Source organism: Rhincodon typus, chromosome 5, assembly GCF_021869965.1.
Source record: "Rhincodon typus isolate 14 chromosome 5, sRhiTyp1.1, whole genome shotgun sequence".
NCBI lineage: Eukaryota > Metazoa > Chordata > Chondrichthyes > Orectolobiformes > Rhincodontidae > Rhincodon > Rhincodon typus.
Window position 1 is genome coordinate 33,355,095 of NC_063336.1, and position 14,691 is coordinate 33,369,785.

Genomic DNA, 14,691 nt, shown 5'->3' on the forward strand with positions numbered 1-14,691 from the left:
CATATTTCTCAAACTATTTTTCTGACTTCTTTCAGAAACTTTGACCGAGTGTGACATCAAGGTGCCCTAGTTAGGGTCAAAGAGAAATCGGGGAAAACTCTGCCAGGTGGAGTCATACCAAGCACAAAAGGAAGATGGTTGTGTTTGTTGGTGGTCAGTGCCATTGGACATCTCAGCAGGAGTTCCTTTGAGTAAGATCTTAGGCACAATCATTTTTAGCTGCTTCATCAATGACATTCCCTCTATCATAAAGGTCAGGAGGTAAGGATGTTTGCCAATGATTGCACAACATGCAGCACAATTCACAACACTTCAGATACTGAAGCAGTCCATGTTCAAATGCAGCAAAACCCAGATAACATCCAGGCTTAGGTTGACAAGTGCCAGGCAATGGCCATCTGCAACAATAGAAAATCTAAACATTATCCTTCACAATCAATGGCATTACTATCATTGAATCACCCACTATTAACATTCTGGGGGTTATCAGTAACCTGAAACTGAAATGGACAAGTCATACAAATTCTACAGCTACAACAGCAGACCACCTGACTCCTCAAAGTTTGTCCACCATCTTCAAAGAACAAATCAGAACTATAACAGAATACCAGCCACTTCCTTAATGAGTGCAGCTCAAGCAGCTTAATACCATCTAGGACAAAGCAGCCCATTCGTTATCACCACACCTGTAATATTTGCTTCCTTCACAACTAATGCACAGTAGCACCAGTGTACACTACAGATATAGGAAGCATTGCTGAAATTCACCAAAGCTCCTAAGACAGCAATTTCCAAACCTATAACCACCATCATCTAGAAGCACAACGGATGCAGATACAAGGGAATGTCAACATCTGCAAGTTCCCAAACACGTCACTCACTAAACCCACTTGAAAATACATCACTGTTCTTTCACTACTACAGAGTCAAAATCCTGGAACTCCTTCCCTAACAGCGTTGCACCTAGTCCTACAGCCCAAGGACTGCAGCCATTCAAGTAGGCAGCTCACCACCACATTCTCAAAAGGCAAGGAAGGTTGGGCAGTAAATACTGGCCTAGCCAGCAAAGCTTGTATCTTATGAACAAAGAGAAAACTTATGTATGAAATCCCAAGGTGTCTTGATAGGGTGCATTCAGGAAAAAAAAACAAGATAAATAAATATTTTCCTGTGGGAGAATCTAGATCGAAGGACAATATTCAGAAACAATAGGATACTCCCTCAAACAGACGCAAGATAAAAGCTTTCTTACAGATGATATCTTCGCAACTCTGTCTGTTTGACAGTCAAAGCAGAGTCCTTCAATACTTTTGAAAGTAAACAAAGATAGATTCTTGATTAGCAAAGGGGTTACAGGTCCTCAGGTTTAGACAGGAATGTAAACTAATCAGATCAGCCACGATCTACTGAATGATAAAGTGCACCTGAAGGGCAGCGTGGCTCCTGATTTGTGTACTGGCATATGTGCTCACAATCGACACATAAATATTTAAACTTATTCACCCAACTGCTGATGACTTGCTACTAATCTACCTGATTAATTTCACCAAGAAATCCCACCTTCTTTCAGAGATTGGGATTTGAAGTTTGGGGTTTGTTTCTTCTGTTTGGCCTTTCCAATTTTTTTTGGCTTCAGTGCCTGCTTCAGCTATCTCAGATCTTAGAAGTGCTACCTTAATTGTAAGTTCATTTGTTGGCCATACTAGATTTTTTAAAAAAAAAAATAGGGTTTCTGTTTTAATTTTGTCCTACCTCAAAAAATCCACTTTATCAGCATTTAATGAAGTTTCCAGTTAAAAGGTTTGGTAGCAACATGATGTCTCCCTATATTCCTCTTAACCAAACTTTCTGGGCTGTTTTTCAAGAACCTTCCATCTTCGGCATCAGGACCTCAGTAAAGATTCTAAATCACAAGTCCAGTGGAACAGTCAAGGTCTCCAAAATACAAAAAAGAAAACTTGCCTTCTTCCAATTCCTTTACAATATGATTCTACTACTAGAAGAAAAATAAAATCTTTTATATAAATGGGATATAGAACAAAGGTGAGTGACGTTCAAGTACAGATCAGTGATGAAAATGGCCTCCCTCTTGTTCCTATATTCTTAAATAAAGTAGGTAGGCAGCAAACATTATCTCTACAATTGTGAAAACATTTCTGTTACGAAGTGAAAAAGATAAACCAGTATGCAAGAGAAAAAACATCTTACACACGCTGTACCCTGCACAACTACAATTTTAGAGAGTCAAGTTATGGCTTTGTATGCAATAGCAGGAAGCAACAGCTTTCTCTGGATAGTCAAAAAAGGATACTGGACATTAAGGATTACTCCTTTGCAAACTTACACAAGTCAAACATTTGCGTAATTTATTGCTAACCGTCCAGGATGCTAGATGTTCAAGTTGCATTATGTGGCATAAATGACAAACCATTGTGCAAACCTTACAAAATGTAGTTTTAACTAACTGTCTTTGCAAAGCTGAACACAACATGTAGTATCCATCCATTACATTACACCCTTCAGAAAGCATCATCTCTAAAGTACAACTTCAGGACATTACACTTCAGGATATTAACTTCTTAAAAGGGGCAAAAAAAAAAAAAAAAAAAAAAAAAAAATCAGATAATAGGATGAAATTACATTGCTTAAATCACCAAGTATTCAATTGATCAAGTTCACAAATGAAAAGCAGTAAAGGGCAAGAAAACAACAAAAACTGACTTAGCAAATTGCCCAACTGGTTTTGGAAAGGTACCAGTTCCAAAAGACATGTAACAGGAACTAAGTAAAAAAATTGTCAAAATAATTCTACAAAAGTCAACTCTTCTGAAAATTAAGAGTTAAAGAAAGTATTTTAACTCAAAAATTAAATAAACCTAATTAAAATATTTATTTTTACTCAGAGCAACTCGGAAGTATTGGAGTTCTCTGGGAAATTTAGTCCTTTACTTAGAACCTGGGGACCAATGTGGAGTATTCGACTGCAGTTTGAATTCTCAGGGTGGACTTCACTACCAAAATTTTCTACAAATGTCTTAATCCTCTCAATCTACATTAATGGCCTTCTCCAGCCCAATGTTTTGTCTGTTGTGTATCATTGGTCTTGTGCACCAGAATCTGTTCCACACCAGTACGAAAAGCTTCAACTGCATTCCCAGAAGACCTGTACCTTAGATATTCCTTTCATCAGTAGCCTAGTCCTTATCCACTTCTTCAATACTCCCAGACCTCAGCTTCTTGAATTACAAACTCAATCTCTCAGCTTCTTCCTTTCCTGGCTCCGCCATTCTTCTTCTGTTCTGTGTAACTCAGAAGCATTATATCAGTTTTCAAAATTCTTTGAATAACACTCGAGATGCCAAATAGATTCAGATACCAGCTGACTCTCTCCTTCCCCAAGTGCAAGGTGACCTCACACTCATGGGCAACACTCCAACTGGACCCAAATCATGGGGAAATCCACAACGTAGGTGCTCCCAAAGCAGAGTACTTTGAAAAACCATTCTTGAATTTAATTTTCATTCCCAAACCCCGAGACTGTATTCTGATGTTTCCTCCCAAATGCAATCCTTCTTGTTGCTCCACAAGCCTTGTGCTCTCCCCACACCCAACTCCCAAAGCTAGATCTAAAATCCTCATTCCAATTGCCATGTTGCACCAATACTGCAAGTTTTTCCTCATCCTCATTCAAAACAGAATAAACTGTGTCCTATTTTCCACATATTCCAGACAGAACAATTCTCAAATACCACAGCACAGGAAACATCCAAAAAAGCCAGAGAATGTTCCTGTGCTATACTGTTCTATGTTCTTAGCAGAAAGAAGGGGCTCTTCCAGCAGAAGTAATGCCACCAACATCTAATTACAGTAAAAATCCTAAATCTTTCAAATTTATTACAATCTTAAAAAAAATCATCACACCTCCCAAGAGGCTAGCTGGAAAAGGCACTGTACAACAATGCAAGAACTGGGCCAAGTAGAAATGTCTTGCATTAAACTGGAAGATCGTGGAAACAGATTTCTTCTACTGGGGTTATGGGACATGATGGAAAACCCACCAAAGCATCTACTTAGTTTCAGTAATGCTGTCTGGAAAATAGGAGTGTCAATAGTGCATGTTTGAACAGTGATAAGCATGTAAGGCTACTGGCTGTCCCCTCCACAAATGAACAGCCAACCCAAATTGAATGGCTAGGATCACATGCTAGGTATTGCCACGGGCCAGAATAATGCTGGGCACCTGAGCTACTTTCCAGAAAGATTCAGTACCTTTAGACTTTGAAGGAGAAAATTTGAACTGAAAATTACAAATAAACACAGTTCTGATGGAAGTTACATTTTAGATACAAACCTGTGCTGCAGTCATAAAAGTCAATTTATGCAATGTCTCAAAAACATGGCTCTCAGACCAGCATTATCAAACTAATCTTCTACAAAACAAAATATGCAAAATTCAAGAACCAAATAAACCTTCAGCTGGGCCATCATGGCTTTGAGTTGTGAGGAAAGCATTGTGGCATGTTAGAGCTGTTCATAATTAAAGCATGGTTAAAACACTACAGATAGGGAACATTATTTCTTAAGCCATCTGTCTTCCCTCTTGTCTCTGTGGACCTACCACTGGACTATGGTTCACAAAAGGTAGTTAGTCTATCGATTTCATTGGTTATTCAAGTGCAAGTCTCAGTAGGTGCTCACAGATATTTAAAAGTGAAGGAGATTCCAACAACTCTGACTCTGTCCTCGCAGAGGTTTTCCAAATCACAGCGCAATCTGCACTGAAAAGTAGTCAAGATTTCAAGATTCTAACCTACAGAACTACCAGGTTCCTCTCCTAGCCCCTAGAAGAACTTTGTGTCCAACAGCAAGCTTTTGTAGATCTAAAGCTTAAACTGTGCAAGTGCTACGCGTTCCAGATAACCTCAGTATCTGTCAGATACCTACTGCCCAGCTTGGGCCATATTTTCTTTCTCACTATATTCATAGAATCATAGAATCCCTACAGTGTGGAAACAGGCCCTTCGGCACAACAAGCCCACACAGACCTTCGGAGGATCCCACCCAGACCTGTCCCCCTATAACCCATCTAATCTACACATCCCTGAACACTATGGGCAATTTAGCATGGCCAATCCACCCTACCTGCACATCTTTGGACTGTGGGAGGAAACCGAAGCACCCAGAGGAAATCCATGCAGACACAGGGAGAACATGCAAACTCCACACAGACAGTCGCCCAATGGTGGAATCGAACCCGGGTCCCTGGCACTGTGAGGCAGCAGTACTAGCCACTGAGCCCTTAGCTGCGATTTGCTCACCTGTTGATGTTGGGCTCTGAATGAGATCAGATAAATGGTATCCTCCTGAACTGTCAGGACGTCGTCTCTGCTTCTTTTTAGCCTTTACTTTTGCCTTTTTGAGAAGAGTTTCTCTGAAGGGGGGAAAAAAAATTAATTGTCTCTTGTTTTAAACCACAACTGTGACAATAAGCACAGGAATAAATTTATGTTCCTCCACATTTGCTCACTTAAAAATATAAAGGCAGACTTACAATAACTACTTGATCTTTGGAATCACAGGATGGAAACTATTTGTAACAATGCTAATTTAAGATTAAATTAACTGGGTCCAGATACATAATTAAAATATGTAAATGAAATGCTTAAAGGGTGATCTCATTGCTGGATAATGGAAAATCATTGAATTCCCCAGTAAAACTAGGCTATGTTGTGCTTATGAATGCTTTATAATAAAAGACACATTACTACATTCAGAATTGTTTTATCAGCTACCTTACAAAAGATCAAAATTTTAAAGTAGTGTTTTTGAAACTCATCTTATAGACTTCACTAAGCTGATAGAGATGTTAGCCAATTAATTACACAGTAAAAGGCATCATTGAAACTGCACCATTAAAACAACCCACAGAAACCCACATTGATATATACATGTTGCAAAGGAGATTGCATTACTACTTACAAATCTATCCTCATCCAACCTTGCTGATTAAAAAACCCCTTTATTTAGTTCAATACTTCAGTATTGTCTTTATAATTTATCATGAAGTTTCTCCTTCCTCCCCACTAACATACGTCAATTATGCAGTACAGTATTAACTTATATGTGCCATGTCACTGGACACCAGCATCTACACAAAATGAATTAGGATTTCCAACATCAATGCCATTTCATGAATACATGATAACAGTGTCACTCCCTCATTTGAGACCAGGTACTGGTTCTAATTATAGTTAAAAAAATTCAAACAGCCAACCAGTCAGTCTTTCAATACTTAGTCCTGAAAACCTAAGGTACTAAAAGCTACAATCGCCATCATCACTTAAGATTTCCACTATAATCCAAGAAATAATTGCTGTTGAATGTATATTAAACTTTAATATATTGACACTTTTACCCTTATTAGTAACAGTTCATTAGGAATCCAGCAGATTCAGTGCAAAGTAGCTACTAATTCCATGGCAATCAGTAAAATTTAAACTTAATTCTACTGCTCCCTCAGCTGGTCTAAATCAGAAATGAATCTGACTATCTACATTAAAGTGAAATCCCAAACTCAAGAGTTCCTTATAAAGGGTTGAGCATTAAACAGTTCGTAAATACATGCACAACCATGAATTACCACTACTGTACTTGCATCAATAAAACTTTCCAACTCTATTTGCTCTTACATAAATGTCTTTAAAATATATCATCAAGAACAAGGTCAATATTGCTGTTGATTTGCAAAATAACAATTTGCAGAATATTCAAGTGGTCAGCTTGTTTTTTGATAACCTGTCAGTCAATAAAGATTAACATCTTGTAAGTAAGGCACAGGTTGAACGCATGGGTCTGCATCATAACAGGTGACTAATGCCTATGTTTTTACTAAAGCCATTTACGTATCATGTTTGTCTTCTCAACTTAAACCATTAATAACATCCAAGTGGGAGTTTTGCAAAGAATTCCAAACCATTTAAGTACTGGCTGCTAATATTTAATCAAAGCAGTTGAAGAAAACATTTGGATATGAACAGATTTACCAGAAGTCATAATCAACCCAATTATAAATACAGTAGCAACGCCCCTTTTTAGATAGCACAGATGAAGGAAACCCAGAGATATTCTCACAACATGGCAAGGAAGTCACTCACTTGGAAGATGGTTCAAAGTCTAATTCGATTTTACTGGCCAAGGAGTTATCATCAATCTCCTCGCTCAGGAAGCTGATGTCTGGACCACCTGGATAAGGAGTGATGATCCTTTTTTGCATGGCTGGAATCTATAATTTAAAAACACTGAAGCTTCAGAAATAAAAAAGTGTTCTAAACATACCAACTATTCACATAAAAATAAATTATCCCTAACTTTATTATTGCTGGTGAAAATAATCAATAGTATTGCAATTTTTTTCTCATTTACAAGAGCGAAACAATGGGATTAACAAAATTAGTCCTTTACTTCACTCCCAAATAAAAAATCAGAAGTACAAACATTAAAGTTATCTTTCGACATAGCTCAAAATTAAATAAGTCAGTGAAAAAACATGAAAATAGTCATTTGTAAGAGATCTCAATAGATTTATTCTTAATTTTCTGGAGGCATAGTTTAAACCAAAATATTTGGTTGTCAAAATAAATACAATACCAGCCATGAAATCAATGTATAGAAAAATAAATCTGAATAGAATGTGATTAATAGTTCACTCAATGTGGTGCAGGTTATCTCAGTAGTATTTAGAAATTTATCAAAGAAACCAAAGAACTGCAGATGCTGGAAATCCAAAACAAAAATAGAAATTGCTGGAGAAACCCAGATGATCTGGCAAAATCTGTGGAGAGAAAGAGCTATTGTCTTGGATCAAGTGACCCTTCTTCAGAACGGATTGTAGCTAGGAAATGGTTAGTATTATATGAAGGTGGGGTGGGTCCTGGCACGAGGGAGCACACGAACGCACGAGCGAGCATGAGACAGAGCACAACAGTGGGACAAACAAAAGGAATGGATAATAGTCAGCCTAGGAAAATCAATAATTGCTTTTGGAAACCATTAGTAGCTGACCACTGGTTGGTTATAGTAACAGCTCATGTGATGACAAGGTCTGGTGTGCTGGGGTTCGGAGAAGGACGTGGAACAAGGTACTCGGGCCCTGAAATTATTGAACTCTATATGGAGTCCTGAAGGCTACAGGGTCCCCAGGAGGAAATGAGATGCTGTTCTTCCAGCATATCCTGAACTTTGCTAGAGCACTGCAGCAATACAAGATAGAGCTGCTGGCCAGGAAGCATGATGGTGTGTTGAAGTGGCAAAAAACTAGAAGCTCAGGGTCATTTTTGTGAACAGCAAGTAGGTGTTCTGCAAAGTGGTCATGCAGTCTGCATTTCATCTCCCCAATGTAGAGGAAACCACATTGTGAGCAGTGAATACAGCAGATTAAGTGAAGTGCAGGTAAATCGCTGCTTCACCCGGAAGAAGTGTCTGGGGCACTGTATAGGGAGGATGGAGAAAGTAAATGAGGTGTTACACCTTCTTCAATTGTATTGCCATGGGTGTGTGGGGGAGGTAACGGGAGTGAAAAAGTAGACCAGATGAATTTTATTAGTGACTTGTGTGGGCACAGTAGTCTGGTGCTCAATGGTGGGCTCATGGTCCACAGTTAATAGGAGGAGTCCGAGAGCAGGAGCTCAGCCTTCACAAAGTGGAGGTCAATGTGCCAGACAACAATAACACCACCCTTGTTGGGAAGCTTGATTATAAAGAACATGGAATGCAATCAGTTCAGATGGAGCTAGGTTTCAATGGGTGAGAGGGGCCCAGAAATTAAGGCAACCTATGTCATGTCGACAGGGGTCTAGCTAGGGAGAGAGTGTTGGAGGCAGGTGAAAGGGTCTGTGGTACGGGGAGGACTCTTGTCCTAAGAAATAGGCACAGAGGCAAAGGCCTTCAGTTCTGAAGAAGTGTCAGTAAATCTGAAATGTCAACTCAGCTTTCTCACCACAGATGCTGCCAAACCTGCTGAATTTCTCCAGCAATTTATGCTTCGTAGCATTCAGCATGGAGAAATTCATAGTTAGAACAGGATACTATTAATGAAGGTGACAATATTCATTTTAATTTCAGCTTGGAATCTGTTTTAAATTCATTCATGGGATATGAGCTTTACTGGCAGGGCTAGCATTGGCTAGCATTTACTGACTATTCCTAATTGCTCTCGAGAAGGTGGTATTGAATCTCCTTCGTGATTTGTTGCAGTTCATGTAGTGTATGTACACCTATAGTGATGTCAAGAAGAAAGCTGTAGAATTTGGACTCTGACAACAAAACACTGTGACATCATTCTAAGGCAAGATTGGACACAACTAGGAGGAGAGTCTACAAGCAGTAGTGTTTCCATTTGTCTGCTTCCCTTGCTTTTCCAAGTTGCAGGTTTGGAAGGTACTGCCAAAGGGTGCTTGCCTTTGGGCCAGAAGATTAAGTGTTCAATACCCACTCTCACAGAAACACATGGACATAATCCACGTTAGTATTTCAGCACAGCACTTACCAAGGGCTGTACAGGCAGAAATAGTGTCTTTTGGAGAACCCGTTAGGCTGAGACCCATCTATCCTCTTCGGCAACCTCAAAAGAGCCTACCACAGTATTCAAATAGAAGGGATTTCTGTTTGTGTCATGGGCAGCCAGTGTCCCTTTACCAACACCACTAAAACACATTATCTGGTCGTTTGTCTAACTGCTATTGCATGACCTTGCTATATGCAAGCTAGTGTCACATTTTCCTGGTTTACAAGAATGAGCGCAGGCTAGCAAAAGCTTGGGGACATTTTCAATGGCACTAAATAAATGAACGTTTTGATTTCTTGTTTCTATTCCATTTTATAAATCAGCATTAAGAAGCAAGCACAACCCATAGACATAGATACATGTCACCTATACTTTTGACAAACAGCTCTTTTGAGGGACACTTTATCAACATTATGCCTGAAAATAATGTGCTTTCAAGACAGTACGGTTAATAAGGTTAGAGTACAAGTCAACCCAATAAGGAAGCTTATCCTGTAGTGGTCCATATTATGCATAGGTCAGAGAATTCTTACCATATTCCTATAAGCATTTGAGAGTTCCTTCAGTACTTCATCACTGAGAATGTCCAGAGATCTGAAATTAAAAACCAGAAGCAACATTCCATATAGATCTCATTTGCGACTCTTTCAGAATGTAGGTGCTAAAATAGATAACTGCACTTTCTAAACAATGGGTGGAAACTCCTTTGAGAAGTTTGTGGAGGCATATAATTGAATTGGAGGGTGACAGGTTAAGTTGAAATGTCATGGGCCAATGTTTAGATGCTTTCTTGTTTCAGATAGTCATTGCGTGGCATTAATATTACTTGCCTCTCATCAATCCAAGGCTAATTGTTCTCTGGGTTTTGCTGCATTTGGACATGGATCACTTCAGTATCTGAGGAATCAAGAATGGTGCTGAACATGGTGTAATTATCGGCAAATATCCCACGTTTGACTTTACAATGGAGGCAAAGTCATTGGTGAAGCAGATGAAGCACATTGGCTTCCCCTGAAGAAATCCTCATGTGAGCTGAGATAAGTGACTACTAAGAAGCACAACCTTCTTTCTGTGCTAGGTATGACTCGAAGCAGTGGAGAGTTTTCCAAATTGACTCCCATTAACTCTAATTTTGCTGCAGCTCCTTGAAGACAGAGTCAAATGCAGTGTCAATATCAAGGGCAGTTACTCTCTCATTTCCTCTAGAGTTCAGCACTCCTGACTATGTCTGAACAAGGGCTGTAAGGAGATCAGGAACTGAGTAGCACTGGTGGAAACCAAACTGAGTATTATGATCAGTTTATTGCTGGGCAAGTGCAGCTTGATGGCACTATTGATGACTCCTTCCATCACTTCGCTGATGATCGAGAGTAGACTCATGGGCCAGTAAATGGCTGTGTTGGATTTGCACTGTTTAAGAACACAAGACAAACCTGGACAATATTCCACATTGTCAGGTATGTGCAAGTGTTCTAACTGACGTGGAACAACTTGGCTAGAAGCACAGATCTTCAGTACTATTGCCAGAATGATGTCAGGGCCTGCAGCCATTGCAGTATTCAGTGTCTCCAGTTCTTTGATAATCAGCCTCAATTATTGCATGAACGCTGTCCCCTCTGCACTTCACGTCAGCTCCAATACAGAGTCATCCAGACTCTGAACATTGCTTTCTCTCCATGGATGCTGCCCGACTTGCTGCGATCTCCAGCACTTTACTTTGTTTCAGCACGGATTCCAGCATCTGTGGTAATTTACTCCAACATCTTAGTAAATCTTTTCTGAACCCCCTCCAATTTAATCTTTCCAAATAGCAAGCAACGAGAACTGTACATGGTACTCCAAAGGTGGCCTCACCAACATTCTTTACAACTGCAACATAATGTTCCAATTCCTATACTCAATGGTCTTGAGAATCATAGAGTCCTTACAGTGTGGAAGCAGGCCATTCGGCCCACCGAGTCCACACCAACCCTCCAAAGGGCATCCCTCCCAGACACACAACCCTAACCTATCCCCATAACCCTGCATTTCCCATGGCTAACCCACCTAGCCTGCACATCCCTGGATACTATGGGCAATTTAGCATGGCCAATCCACCTAACCTGCACAGCTTTGGATTGTGGGAGGAAACTGGAGCACCCGGAGGAAACCCACGCAGAACAGGGAGAATGTCTGTGTGGAGTTTGCACAGTTGCCCAAGAGTGGAATCAAACCCAAGTCCCTGGTGCTGAGAGACAGCAGTGCTAATCACTGAGCCACCATGCCGTCCATGCTATTGAAGATAGGGAATATTTGTGGAGCCTCCTCCATTGAGTTCTTTCATGGTCTATCATCGTTCACAACTGGATTTGACAGTACTGAGTGCAGATTTGATCCATTTGATTATGAATCACTTAGATCTGTCCATTATCACTTGCTGCATATGCCATTCGGCATGCAAGTGATCCACTGTTATAGTTTCACCAGATGGACGTCTCATTTCTTGGTATACCTGGTGTTGCTCTACGCAAAACCTTCTGCAATTTTCATTGAATCAGAATTGATTCCCCTAGCTTGATAGCAATGATTGAGTGGAGATATACAGATTGCATTGGAATGCAATTCTGCTGCTACTGATGACCAAAACATTTCATGGATGCTCACTCGAGTTGCTAGAACTGTTCAAAAGCTACATCATTTGATGCAATGATGGTCCTCCATATTTGTGGCATATCAATGGAATGACGAGACTTCATTACCACAAGAACTGTGCAGTATCCACATCAATGAAATATTTGTATTACTGTTGCCAGGTCATTCACCATCTACCACAGAACCAGTCAGCAACTACATCCTTTAGGATTCAACAACTCAGCCAGTAGTAGGACTGCCTAGCCACTCTTAGTGATGGACGCTGCAGACTAGTCTGACAGACAACTTTCTCAATTTTGGCACTAGCATCCTGATGTTAATAAGGTGGATGTTAAAAGGATGCTTCTTCTCATGGATGAATCTGAGACTACAGTCTCAGAATTAAGGTGTACCAGTTTAAGACTGAGATGAGGAGGAATTTCTTCTCAGAGGGCTGAGATTCTTTGAAACTCCTTGTCACAGATATTCTGAAGGCAGAGTCCTTGCATAAATTTAAGGCTGAGATAAGATTCTTGATCAATAGAGGAATCAAGGGTTATGGAGAAAAGACAGGAAATGGACATGAGGAGTTCTGGTTCAAGGGGCCAAACAGCCTACTCCTGTTCCTATATCTTATGGCTTATATTGTTCAGTTTCTGGCCAACATTAATCCCATGATGTTTATAGTGGAATCTCAGCAACTGTGGTCTGCCTGAATGTCAAAAGGAAAATGACTTCTTCTTATGCAAGAAGATCATTACCTACAATATCTGTGGCATAACTGTTTTCTGGCACCTGGCATTTCAGGTTCCATTGTCAGTTCTTTACAAGGAAAGAAGTATGATCAATTAAGTATAATTTTTAAGAGAATAATAATAGAAAATCGAGAGAGAATGGGAAGTAGCAAGGTAATGGTGTTTTGGAAGATATTTTCAGGAGGAATATCTGAAAATAGGAGCCAATTACTGCAGATGCTGGAATCTGTACTGAAAACAAGAAGTGCTGGAGATCACAGCGAGGCAGGCAGCATCCGTGAAGAGAATGCAAGCTAACATTGAGTCTAGATGACTCTGCTGAAGAGTTAGCTTGCTTTTCCTCCATGTATGCTCTCTGACCCACTGCGATCTCCAGCAGTTTGTGTTTTCAGAATATCTGAAAGATTAGTTTTCACCAGTAAAGACGACAACTAGGAATACCATCAAGCTAAATGGTCTCATAAATCATATATACTCATTTCATGTCTAATATGTGGCCTCGAGAAAAGATAAAAACAAACTATGAAAAAAGATACAAATTCTAGGAGTGGAAAATCAAGAGAAATTTCTCTTACCTTGCTTCAAGCAGAACTGCCATATTTATACTTATGAACTGTAGACAGGACAGTTTTAATTGGTCAGCATTGTACATTGTAGAAAACTCCAAAAGTTCTGAAGCATTTTTTAAAGTTACTGAAAACAGAACAACATTAAATCTGTTAACATTCAAGAAAACTTAACAATAAATCACAAAATCCCTACAGTGTGAAAACAGGCCATTTGGCCCAACAAGCCCACACTGCCCCTCCAAAGAGCATCCCACCCAGACCCATCCCCCTACCCTTTACCTGTAATCCTGCATTTCCCATGTTTAATCCAAGTAATTTACTCATCCCTGGATACTATAGGCAATTTAACACGGCCAATCCACCTAACCTGCACATCTTTGGACTGTGGGAGGAAACCCACACAGGCACGGGGAGAAGGTGCAAAGTCCACACAGACAGTCGCCCGAGGGTGGAATTGAACCTGGGTCCCTGGCACTAAGGCAACAGTGCTACCCACTGAGCCACCGTGCCGCCCACCATTCAGCCTTTCAAGTCTTTTCCACCAATTAGAAAACGATTGATCTGCATTTTACCTCCATTGTTCCACAATCTCCAATTAATCTGTCTTGAAAATTTCAATGGATCTATCATTTGGACTTTTGAATAAAAGTTCAATATTTCCATGATTCTTTGTATGAAAATGTGCGTTCAATTTTTTTTTTTTTTTTTTTTTTTTTTTAAAAATGGCCAAGCTCTATTTTTAAGATGATGCTCTCCTTTGTGGACTTCTCCACGAGAGGAAATAGCTTCAATTTATCCACACTTGTGAATTCTTTTATTATTTTAAGGTCTTGATTTAGATCATTCTTCAAACTCCCAACCTCAGACAACATAGGTGAGTTAACAGAGGTGTCACTTGCAACTATACAGAAATAGGAATACAAAAAGATGTTGCTTTAGCTTCTCAATCTTATAGAAGGAGTCTAAAAGCTATTTGGAAATCGCTATCTTCATTTATCAAATTAGAATTTTTAGTGACACAGTGATTAAAACAAGTCGAGACAGTTAAGCAATTGAGGTTTTCAGATCTTAACTTTAACCATTTTATTTTACCAATAAAGTACATTTTGATGAAACATGGTTGGCTTTAAAAGTTGAACCAAGAAGAACTGATTTTTGTTATCAGTTGTTTTTTTGAAAGTAAATTTTATATTGC

General features: G+C 39.5%; 1 protein-coding gene across 3 annotated transcripts in view; it reads right to left on the minus strand.

Moving 5' to 3' along the window:
• ibtk (inhibitor of Bruton agammaglobulinemia tyrosine kinase) overlaps nucleotides 1–14,691 on the minus strand; it is a 131,673-nt gene that overhangs the window by 43,240 nt on the left and 73,742 nt on the right. For all 3 annotated transcript variants that reach the window (XM_048596723.1, XM_048596724.1, XM_020528205.2), the window contains exons 18-21: nucleotides 13,503–13,620; nucleotides 10,096–10,156; nucleotides 7,155–7,282; nucleotides 5,319–5,431 (exon numbers count right to left, since the gene is read on the minus strand). In XM_048596723.1, the coding sequence (XP_048452680.1) occupies nucleotides 5,319–5,431; nucleotides 7,155–7,282; nucleotides 10,096–10,156; nucleotides 13,503–13,620 (420 nt within the window). The remainder of the gene's footprint in view (nucleotides 1–5,318; nucleotides 5,432–7,154; nucleotides 7,283–10,095; nucleotides 10,157–13,502; nucleotides 13,621–14,691) is intronic.